The sequence below is a fragment of the Pungitius pungitius genome, chromosome 4, assembly GCF_949316345.1.
Source record: "Pungitius pungitius chromosome 4, fPunPun2.1, whole genome shotgun sequence".
Classification (NCBI taxonomy): domain Eukaryota; kingdom Metazoa; phylum Chordata; class Actinopteri; order Perciformes; family Gasterosteidae; genus Pungitius; species Pungitius pungitius.
Window position 1 is genome coordinate 9,991,854 of NC_084903.1, and position 12,295 is coordinate 10,004,148.

At 44.3% G+C, this 12,295-nt stretch overlaps 1 protein-coding gene across 2 annotated transcripts in view; it reads left to right on the plus strand.

Annotated features, from left to right (window-relative positions):
- Positions 1-5,392: 5,392 nt before the first annotated feature.
- rasa3 (RAS p21 protein activator 3) overlaps positions 5,393-12,295 on the plus strand; it is a 32,259-nt gene continuing 25,356 nt past the window's right edge. For both annotated transcript variants that reach the window (XM_037490265.2, XM_037490272.2), the window contains exon 1: positions 5,393-5,682. In XM_037490265.2, coding sequence (XP_037346162.2) covers positions 5,628-5,682 — 55 coding nt within the window. In that variant the 5' untranslated portion in view covers positions 5,393-5,627. The remainder of the gene's footprint in view (positions 5,683-12,295) is intronic.

The following is a 12,295-nucleotide window of genomic DNA, read 5'->3' on the forward strand; positions in this document are numbered from 1 at the left end:
TTGATTGAACAGGACTTTTGATATCATATTCAGTAATTTATTCCATTTTGCTGATCATAGCCGAGGCTGTCTTATTTAGCATTCAAAGCCCGGATCCTGGCTTTTCTGGGTGAAGGTTCCCACTTCACCTTATGTTAGCTTGATGAAAAGGACATTTATTGTGATATATTGAACACAAAACTATGCCAGCAGATGCCTTGTGCTGCATTTGATCATTGGGGCCACGTGTGTCACTATGCGGACTTGTTAAACTGTTACCATAGGGTACCCAGGACCAACTCAAGTCTCCATGGTAACAAGCTGCGACATGAACTGACCAGTGGCACTCATTAAAAAAGAAAAAAAAAACATTAAAAAAAACAACATTAAAACATTAAAAGGTGAAACCGACTTCACTGCATTAGTCAAAATGAACAACGGCATAAACCCACAGACAAGTCTATCTAAATTTTCTTAATGACTATTGTCTCCGTCCTTTAAACTTCGAAGGTGGGATAACTGGCCGACAATGCACACTAGGTGGTGCTATAATACCGATAATTGTGGCATTGCTTTTGTCCCGCATGGTTCTCCTTGTGCGCAAGGGCTTACTAAATGAGCTGAAAGGATGTATAGCAAAGTTTGTCACTTCTGCTTTGGCAACTAAAAATGGATGACTTTGTACAATATATTCATGGACAATATAATAGACATTGACAGTTAAGGATTTCCCCTTCTAAACAAGTTCATCTAAACCAGTATTGATGCAACTTTGTCGCCACTTGCACAAATCAAGAATCCCATATGTTGCATATCGTTAGACTGTATGTCACATTCCCTTAAGAGGTTTGAAGCATTACATGATAAAAATAGTCCCCCCCCCTTTAAACCCTGAAGATCAGAGACGCGTTCCTCGAACACATTTACAAAAGTTGATTTTTGTAAAAATGTTTGTATTTCTGGTTTCAACTGAGCAATGACTGCCCATATCTGCATATGTGTCTGATTAGTTTTTCTGTAACCCAACTAATAACTATCCTACAGCAGGATTTTTACTTTTCATATTTGAATTTTCTCCAGATGGAGTGTTGAGAATGCTGCTGTAGAGAAATCGACTTGGACATCTGCAAATATGTCAACTGGAAATATTAGAGATAAAGTTGCATTGGTGATCTATCCTCAATGCTATTTTACATTTACTCTTCGAATCCTTGATTCAGGTCCTATGTCCTGGGATTTTCTTTGTTTCTCCCCCCATAGTACCAGATTAACTTAGCACATGTCAATCGCCATCTGTTCAACTGGCTCCCTGCCTGTGTCATGTATACCGTATCCATTCACACTGTATATTACGGTGGGTGCATTTACCACAAAAAATACTGAGTAAGCCACGGTTGGGGGAGTAAATTGTTACTGTGCAGTTATTTTAAGTGTGCCGCGCCCTCCGACTCTGCTCCGGTGGCTGGCTTGAGCATATTAAAACAACAGTGAGCATCCTTTCACTAATCTGCTTAGAGTCAGCATCTGCCTTCTCTTCCTCTTTCCGTCCGTGGCTCTTCATTGTCAAGCGTACAAATACAGACATAGGCAAACACATGCGCTTTTTTTCATATCTTTGTTCACTTTTTATGCCCGTGGTAAGTTAGAGTTCCAAAGCAGGAGGGCCTTTTTCTGTTTTTCTGTTTTATAGCATTTGCACTCATACACACACATTCAGTCACACACACACACAGGCTGGTGGTGGTTCACCACAGGGCGTAGCCGGGTTCAGCTAAACTGAAATAAACACACGTCATTAACGTCTTTAAAACGTTATTTCTCTTTGTGATCCCGCGCACACAGCCACAAAAAAACAGTGTTCTCCGGCTATAATTTTGGCTGGCTGACGCTATTGGTGTTGTTCGATGAGGCAACCCTTCGACTCCTGCAGTGTGTTTATATTATGCTGATTTGACTGGTGTTACTGTGCATGCAAATGTGTAGGCAAGAGGAGAGTTCACACATTACCTGCCATGCTCAATAGACTTTGAGTAAAGGTAGAGCCCAAAATCACTCTCCCATGTAGCCACAAGCTGCACAAACAGGCAGCTGACAGGATGTGGGCGACATAAAGGTCCCACATTGTTGCCTTGTTACGCTGTGCTAAGGTTGTGTATATACCATGGTTACTATCTATGAAAGTTGGTATATCATTTTGATAACCAAAGTCAGGCAAATTGGATTAACTGTATCACTTATACGCAGGCACAGTATACACATTCACTATGTGGTAGGAAAGATACTCACATACACCAGTATACTTTTTACTGTTACTGTAAGTAAAATACATGCATTAAAAAGACATTTGTGTAAAAATATTGGAATATTCTATGATTATACATGCATTAATAATGAGTGAGGGTCTGTTTATAATTATGAACTGAATTTAAAATGTAATAATTTCATCTAAAATGTACTTAAGTATAAGAACAAGTGGCATTAAATGTAAATGACGTTCCTGAATGCATTTAGTTAACTAGTGCCCAGGGCTGCTGTTGTTGTTGTTTGGAGACGGGTCATTTCTCTTTAAGAGAACCGTCCCACAAGCTGACGGTAGCAATGGGACGTATAGCGTGATTAGATTTCGAGCTGTTCCAAAGGAGTCACAGCTAATCCTAACACTTGAGCTGGCAGAGAAAGCACTGCAGCCAACCATCGCCCCCGGTGGAGAGACTGCCCCGACTGTTCTTTCAGTCCCACGTCTCTGCTGGGTCGGGTCCGGCCCGCTGGGTTTGAAGCATGCTCCAGACCAGAGTCAGGCTATTTTGAGGAATGTGGTCATGGTGATCTCAGAGGCGTGGTCCGACAGCCTCAAGTGCGGCCTGATGATGATCCTGTGTCATTCACCCGAATGGACGTTAAACCCTTTCCAGCCTTCCCTCCCACCAAGAGAACCGGCACCTCGTCCATTCTTCCACCTGGTCAATTTGTCTCGAAACACAGAAGACAATTCCTGTGACTCTTTAATGACCTTGTTTCCATTAACTCATCATTCAGGATAGATTCGGTCAAAGCATTTGTAAATGATTTGGCTATTCAATAAATATTGATTAACCACAAAAATGACCACAAAAATGACTTGCAACCCTGTTCCTTTTTTTAACAGAATTGTTAAACAAAAGTTCTTGTATTTAAACAATGGAGGTTAACTCATAATAATGCTCACTATGGTTGATGTGCATTGGCCGTTTGCAGAGGAATCTGTGTTTATTTGAAATGTAACACATGACAACACAAAAAACATTATTGTGTTCATTCAATAATGACGTAAAGTGGTCAAGCTTTCTATGTTCATTTGTCTTTTGTATCATTGTAAGGCCATGCTTTAGGGAAACCAAAACAACCCTCCTCAACTCAAGTAAAAGTTTTGCTGGTTGTCACATTGATCCATTAATTTTGTCTTCAGAGGTCAAAGCGGTTTCCTCTTCCTATGACAGCCTGACATGTCACTGTGCTTCACATTTGAAAGGATGGTATTGTACAGCATATCCTGAGTTTGGCAGTGACCTTAATGAAAGAGGCTAATCCTTAGTGGCATACAGCCTCTAACGCTCAGCTCACGGAAACAGCAATAGATCATTTACAGCACAGCAAAAAGCATTTGAAGCTGTTTTGTATTTTAATTAATGAAGGAAACAATATGGAGAGACCCAGCAGAGTCAGACCTGGTTTTGCTGCATGTGGGGCTCATAAATGGAGACTAACGCAGCCACAGAACATGCATTGCCAATTTTTTAGAGGGGGAGGGTACAAATATGATGCTGAAGCATTTGAGTGCGGTGACCCAGCTTTGTCAGCAGCTACAATGATATATTTCTAAATCATTCAACATACATAACATAAGTCACTTCTTGTCAATTCAGAGGCATACTGGTGTTTGTAGCCTTTATGGGGGGTGATTAATGCCAAAGAAGAGCGAGAGCATCAAAGCCTGTATGAGTGGGGTGATTGAAAGAGAAATGGGAATAGAGGAACTAGTGTCCCCAACACCAGTGCAGCTATTTCCAAGGTCAATTTGAGAGGTCAAATATTCCAACATGACAACGAACAGACATGAATGACACAGACACAATACATGCTGATCCGAATTCTTTTCTAGAAAATAGCTCTAATTCCCATTAACGCAGTAGTGAGAGTTATATTTAAAAAGAAGAAAAAGCATTTCGTCTGTTTACTAATAATTGATACATGTGGCTTAGGATAGAATAAGGATAGAGACCTTTTAAGGGGGAACTCTGGTCAACATTATAACAACTTATTTATAGTGTATATTTATTGAGCCAACTCATCAGTTAAATCTGAAATATCTTTTATGTCTGAAAACTATAGTCGTTTTAATGTGCCCTGACCCTTTGGAAATGAAAGGAACATTATACCCTTTATATATCTCTGAGGCGTTTTTTTGGCCTCTGCTCCGAAAATGGCCATGATGGATAAGAGCGACAGCTCCCTTAGCTGCTCAGAATCCTAAATGAGTCGAGTGTAAAATGACACTCTGGAGTGACGATTGGCTTAAAAAAAACCTCCCTAACCACCAAAACCTGCACGGAAGGTGGTAAAGTTACGACAATCAGTGTCGTCTCGGCTAGTGACTTTGTGCGTTTGCTGTTTTCTTTGTTAGCTTCTAGCGTTGATGGAAAACATGTATGTAAGAACCGCCATGGCAGATTTGTGGACTAGTTTGCATAACATATGTTCTAACTTGTTGGAGTTGTGTTTGGAGCGGGTATTACTTTATTAACAAGGTTGCAACATAAATGAGTCATGCTTTATAGTCAACGGTTAATCACATGATCTAATTACGTTTCCCTGTAATGATCGTTAGTTCTTGTGAACGGCCGAATGGTACGTCACTATTTAAATATTGCGGATGCAAGAAATTGTGGGATGGAGTTTTCTCTTTTCCTTTCGTAAAGGCGGGTCCAGTGGTTCCTATGCTAAAGGAGCAAGTAGGGAAGCATTGAAGGCCCTTTACTTAGCATTAGAGAATTCAAACAGCTCTTTTCATGTCGGCCACTTACACTACCTTGGGGGCATTTCACTCAGTTAGGGATTTTTGTAAACAAATTTGACATTCAAATCCAAGTCACGAAGCGGTGAACTTGAACTCGTGGAGTGGGCGAGTTCAAAGGTCTCCATACTGCCGCTTTCAATCTTATCTTAAAAATCCATTCATTTCTGCTATCCACCCATATTATTTGTTTATCATTATTTTCACTACCAGAATTTTTTTTTTTTTTTAACAATTATGACAGTGGGAGGCTGTCCACGATTTTTCCTCAATGGCAGCACTCTCCACCCTCCCCCCCCCCCCCCCCCCCGTGGCACGGATCACCCTCCATACACCATGTGGGCGGTGTCATGTGGAGCCACGCCTCCTTTTGCGCTGCTGCTGTTGCTGTGGCTGCCGCTGCCGAATCTGCCCGCTCGTTCGCGACCAGCCAGCAGAAGCAAGTGATCGGGACCGGAGTATGATCGCTGTCCGGAGAGCATAGATGTGCAAAACCCCTGGATTATCCTTGCGCTGGAGAGGCCAGAACCGACCACCGTGGACGACTGTATTCATCTAGTCGTCACAAAAAAAGGGAGCAAGAGCCACGGTGGAAAGCATGGCGGTAGAAGAGGAAGGTCTGCGGGTTTTCCAGAGCGTTAAAATAAAAATAGGTAAGACGAAAAGAAAAATCCCTACCCCCCCCCAGTCTGAGCGCCTTTATGGATGGCTCCATGTTAACGGGCCAGGCCGGCAGTGAGTGAGGAGGGGTCGGGGGGGGGGGGGGGGGTTGTCGGGGGGGCTGAATGCTGATCCGTCTCTTTCCTTCTGTTATTGTAATTCCACACACACGCGTTCCTGTCAGAGCTGTAAACAGCAGATTGATACAAAAAAAATAATAGTAAAAAAAAGAACTGTAATAATCGAGGGATTCGAAGCTTTGTGGGGATTTAGGCAGCTGGCACAAGAACCCAAATCATGTGTCAGAGGTCCACGTATGGAGACTCTTACTCCACAGCTGCACACATCCAGATGCTTTCTCTTGACACTATAAAAAGCCTTTATTACACCATAGCCGCTGCCATCCATTCATGTTATGGAACAACCCCCCCCCCCCATCCTTCTAAACACCTTTGTGTTTAACCGTCTAGCTATTGATCGCTAACCCAGATATCTATTTTTAGATATCTAGCTGGTCTCCAGTGAGCACCCTTGGTTTGCAGGAGGAGGTGGATTTCGTGGAGACGATTGTGTTTTTGCAATTCTGAGTGTCATGTTTGTACAAGAAGTTGTTCTTCTTGTATTTTTTTAATTTGTTTTAAAACTGTACACACTTGACACTGCAGCCGTCTGTATCTCATGGATTACACTAGATTATCATATACATTTATAATAATAATAATAGGACTACTGTGGAAATACTAGTAATATCCAAACAGGAGGGAGAAATCACCTTAGCTACTGTGATTGTGATTTTTACTGTATTAGGTTAGGGTGATGTCATATTTTCAATATTGTCACTAATCTGAATGTTGTTTTCTCGATAAATCAAGTAATTTGTTACCTTCACATATTAATCCACGAGTTGAAAAGCCAAACACTCAATTCATATTTGAGATGCTGTCTTTTGATAATTTTGGGGTGGTTTTTAGTATTTTAATGACAAAGTGAAATGAAGTTTCTGCCTACCGACAAACCCATTATTTAACCAACTGTTCCTACAATGTTAGTAAATCTTACTCCTGTACTATGGCACTATGGTGTTTCTTTAGTTGTTTTTTTCCTTTTAACATCAAAACATTTAAAGCAAACAGTCATTTCCTCTGTCTGCTTTAAACTGTCTTTTTTTTGACGTTTTGGAAGCGTCTGTTGCAGTTTCCCGTGACATCTGGCGGGCCAATCATCCTGGCTCCGCTGTCCGGTTTGTTTTGACTCCAAACAGGCGACAGGCGGAATGAGCATAGAAGAAGAAGAAAAAAAAATGACAACAAACACTCATTCAAGCTGCTGTGCTGTGTATTGATGCCAGCCACCATTTAGACCTTTTTCCGTGGAGTCGATGCTCAAAGTCAGGCCGTGTTTCCGAGCTCTTGTTAGAATCGTAGGTAAACAGCTGGAGGGAGAACCGCCCTGAGTTGATTCAAATCGTCCAGCCCCAGGGAGATGATATGCTGGAGGGGAGTTGTTGTGTTAACTCACAAAGGCCTTTGTCGATTGCAGCACTTTGTGAATGAATGTTCAGTCAGCCAGCAGCGCTGAGTTCCTGTGAAGGAAAAGTGAGCTGAGGACCACAGACTTCTTTCCTAGATACGATCACGCTTACTAATCACACCAGGGGGCTTTCCCCGAAATGTATGTCAAAGGACTCAACGCTGAAAAAAATGTGAGTTATTATATCAATGTACTGAATGTATATATAGATATATATTTTTTTAGTAGTATGCCTTAAATGCCTTAAAAATGAAAGGAAACTACAGGTTTTCGTCATTATTCTAAGCCAAAATTAGCTATTTTCTGCCTCTCAAAATGAAAGATTAAATTTTGAGTTCATATATTTAGGTCTGGGCTGTTCATTGGCCAAAAATAAGAAACCTTTGAAACATTTTAAACATAAATAAATTGTTAATAAAACCATTTGCAACACCCTGCCAACACCTGAATAAATGTACTTATTAAATTCCTTCACGGGAAAAATGATATCTGTAAAAATAGCTCACTAGCTCTATTATATGTGACGACTTGTTGAAGAACATTAACGTGGCCTGAGTTCCCTTGTTCCCGGTAGAGTAGCCTCTGCACTTGTTACCTAGCAGCAGTCACACTCGCTGTCAGTCTGATCCCCCCCCAAGGCACTCTGCTCCTGTCTTTGTAACCCTTGTATAACGACCGAGGCTGGCGGATGAGTCAGAGCTCCTAGTCTGCCAGGTATCTGTAGACGAGAGGGATAGACAGAGATAGGACTTGTGTTCTTCTCCCTCCGCCAGGTCGTGACTCTTTTTGTGTAGAAACGCACACTATTGAGGAAAAGAAAACGAGCGTCGCTACTGGGCCCCAAGTCCGTTTGGTCTGGCTGCCACAGGAAACAGGAAACATCCCCCCCAATTCACTTCCTGATTGGCTGGGATAGACTACAAAAGAATTGTGTCTTTTTTTCCCCCTGCATGGCAACAGGCTAATGCAAAGCAGATGCACGGGAGACACGGGGCGAGGGACAGAAGGTGGCGTCTCGCCCGTGGATAGCGGATAACGGGTGGAATCTCGGGGGCCACGGTCTTAACACGCCAGTGTGACGCGCTCGGACCGGACCCCACGCTAGTTGGCGTACGGTTTATTCAATCCGATGAGCGTTGCGCCATTGTTTACAGTTCGACGTTTGATCCCGAATGAAAGGTTTAGATCTTTCAAGAGCTCAGTGGGTTATTGGATTGGCCTAAGAGTAGATGATCTCCAGGGAACGTGCAGCTCTGCCTGTAAGCTGCTCCACCTGAACGCCCGAGGCCGCTGACCCTTGTCGGAAGGAGAGCCTGTGGAATACGCACACATCGAGGAGGACGGAAGAATTTGGAGGACTCAGGAGTGACAGAGACCCCCCCCCACCCCACACACACACAAACATCCCAGCACCTCCTTCCCTTGACAGCTGGCCAGCAGAGGTTCCCAAACTCCCTCCTGTCCAGACTGACAGGAGAGGGCCGGGGGGGAAGGACGGGGCTCTCTGGGTCGTTGGCTGTAAACACGTTTGTTGACTGTTGAGACGCAGGCCGTGTGGAATAATCCGGGCCCGAGTACAGCCGCTCTCACGGCGCTCAGTTAACGCCCCCCCCCCCCCCCCCCCCCCCCCCTGCCATCCACCCGCTGCGGGAAAACAGTATGAGGAACAGCGGGGAAGTGACGGAGTAGGGCCATCATGCAGGGTCAGCGGGGAGTAAACAAAGGGCCGCACGCGGAGCGCAGCTCCTCCAGGACGTCCTTCACGTGCCCCCTGGGGGGGAAAGGTCGGACCGGATCCCTCCCAGGGATGACCTCCCCCTTCGGGGAAACACTCGCTGCACCGCTCTGCAGAGAGAGAGAGAGAGAGAGAGAGAAACCCCGGAAGTGAGGGGAAGCGCGTCCATATATTGTTTCCATCTTGCGGGCAGGTTGGGTTTAACGGAAGAGTGGTGAAAAATGTCTGTAGCAAACGCACACGCTGATTAAATCGGATTTTGCAACAGTGTTGCTCTCCTCTGGCAACACGAGTAATGTCAGCTTGCCACACACAGACCTTACAGCCGACCCGCTCTCCCCTTCCTGTGGTGGCAAAAGATATCAAATCTCCACATCATTGTGTCCGTCGAGCCTGTTTGTGAGCTACAGGGGAGGCTTGTACCCATTTGACATTGTTTTTATTAGTATTGTATAATTGGACGTGGCAACCTGTGAGAGCAGCCTCTTTACGTACTTTTAGCCCAAACACGACTCTACACTGATCTGAAAGACGTGGGAACATACCAGGTGTCAGACCTGGATTTGTAACGTGCAGATTTTCCCCACACACAGTGTAACTTCACTTGACTTTGTGTATTTATTTTTGTCCTCCCAAGTTTTCCATTGAGTCTAACGAATCAGTTTGAACATTAGCTCCGGGGACACACTAGATGGAGAGCGAGTTTGATCAGTAACCAAAAGGTGGTTTATTGCAGCCCGTAACTGCGCCCCCCCCTCTCCCCCCTCTCCCCCCCCCACACCACCCCCACTTTCTACACACTATTTGCAACAAGCCTGACCCATGAATATTGAAATGATGCAGGAAGAGGGAAACCATGGTTTCAGAGGTTAGCAGGTTTTTATGGATTGTGGGTTTCAGTATGAGCAAGTGTGTGTGTGTGTGTGTGTGTGTGTGTGTGTGTGTTGCTGATGGGACTGCTTTGTAATAATTCAGTGATGTCAAGTTCATTAGTGCTGATTTGGGCCTCGTGACGATTGCTCACCTTGGAATATCGCTCGGTTAATACATTTTTTCCCCAAATAATCCTATTGGTGTTTGTTTTTTCTGTTTTTACTTAGTCCACGGACAGTCACCTTGTAATTTTGCGTACTCTGGAGTGGTTAGCTCTTCAATGGACTCCTTGATGGAAGGTTTGCGCTATAACCCGGGGATGTGGAGGTTTCAAGAGAACAGAACACCAAGACGACTGTTCATTCTTTTGCTGAAAAGGGTTTTCAGGCTTCTGCCTACGTGAAACCCACAAGTAGGATGAGCAGTCACTATATGATTTGGCTAATGGCTCAATAAATACTCATTCTGAGACTCCAAAGAATCATGTTGAAGGGTTTGTGGCAGTCATAAAAGTTTGTTTACGTTTCGTACAGTGTTTTTCTCTGCATCTGTCCATGAGGAACAGATCTTTTGGAGCCCGCACAGGGCCTCACGCGGTCGGCATTTACGACTGTGACCACTACGCCAAAATTGCTTCACAGCCCAGCGTGGTTTGTGAGTTCAAGTCTGTTTGACAAATGCGGGCGGTGGAGGCCTAAAAAACATTGAGTTGTGCCATGGGAAGTGAAGATTTTAGGGTTTTGGAGTTTGGGCCACAGTCAGACCTGTGGTTGTTTCATGTTTTAATGTCTCTCTCAAAAAGCTCCACGTTAACGGAAGTGCATTACCAAACACTGTAAGATGTGAACACTGCTAATGCGTGCTCTCGACTGCATTTCTTCTTTTATGCAGTAAATGATTAAGAAAGGTCCTCGTGTTGAATTTAAATCTGAGTTGCAACGACACAGGAATATTTTACTGTGGGATCACAGCTGCTGCTCTATACGTCCAAAGAGTACGGCTCTGTGTGTGTCCTTTTTAGAAAGACACTAATGACTTACAGGTTTATTTCCCTTCTTGTGTTGAGTCCCTAATTAGGCCTTTTCAAAGGAACTGCAGGATCATAAATTGTCCTCTTACAAGATTCAGTCCTTCTTTCCATTCTCACGGTGTCTCTCTATCACACACACACACACACACACACACACACCCACACACACACACACACACACACACACACAGGGGTAACGGGGTTGTTCACTGCCTTTTAAACTACATCTTGGATCCAGTTGGAATTCCTTCCCCCTCATATCATTTCCTGTTGTAGCTTTCTCCAAAACTAACCACTCTCCAGTTTTCTATCTGAATGACTCTCTCTCTCTTTCTCTTTCTCTCTCTCTCTCTCTCTCTCTCTCTCTGTCTCTGTCTGTGTGTGTCTCTCTCTCGCCCTTGATTGAGTAGAGTACACTGCTTGTATTTTCCCCAATGACCACCCCTCCACCATCCCCCGCCCTGCTCTCCTTTCCTAAAAGCCTGTGTTTCCCAGGCCTGCGGGCCGAGGGCGCGCAGCCACTGAAAGCGCTCACGTCCGCGCATCTTCCAGCGCGTTCATGTCAGAGGAGATTAGAATGACGACTTGTGCGGCGTATCTGTAACTGCACGCACAAGTGTGGCCCGAATGAAACGCGCCAAAAGAAGATGAGGAATGAAGCTGCGCGTTTAGCGTGTCCATTACGTCGCTTCCATCACCTGTGCTTCCTCATTTCATCCGTCTTTGCCTCCTTTTCTTCACTTTCCGCTGCAGGATGAGGCGGGTAGACAACCTTTTTTGTTTTTGTTTTGTTGATGTGCCAAAGTGCTCCCCTTCACTCTCCCCCATCTTTGGGGTGTCATCATTATTTCGCTGCAGCTCTATTTGCACTGTGTTTTCGCCAGGATATGAAGGCAATGTATTCTCCAAGGGCAGCTGCAGTGATGCTTGATGAAAAGACAGAGCCTGTAATGCTTATTTTGAAATCTCGAGTAGAGACAACGCATTGCCTCTGGAGAAAGTAAATGAGATAACGTGAAGAAAAAGAGGATGTAACCAGAAATAGAGGAGAGTGAAATCAGGTTGAGGCTAATTTTGAAAAGGAAACAAAAAGCACAATGTACGGTACACAAGCCCGACATAGATAAACATCCCCCTCCCTCTGAGTTGATTCAGACGAAAAGGAAAACGAATGGCAGCACATGAACCAGAAGGAAAAGAAAGTATGAGAGACAGTATCACCCCCTCTGGTTCATCCTTTCCTTTCGCATCCGACTCACTCTCCACCGCACAAAAACACACACGCAATATCACTGTTGTAATAAACTTCCCTCAAACCGAATAACTCTGCGGCTTATCGACTCCTCCAGAAAGACAACTGCCCAGCACTTCCTTTTCCCCTAGACAGGAAGCAGCGAGGTGTCACCCTGAATCTGTCGCGCTGGCTCTTAGTGGGCCG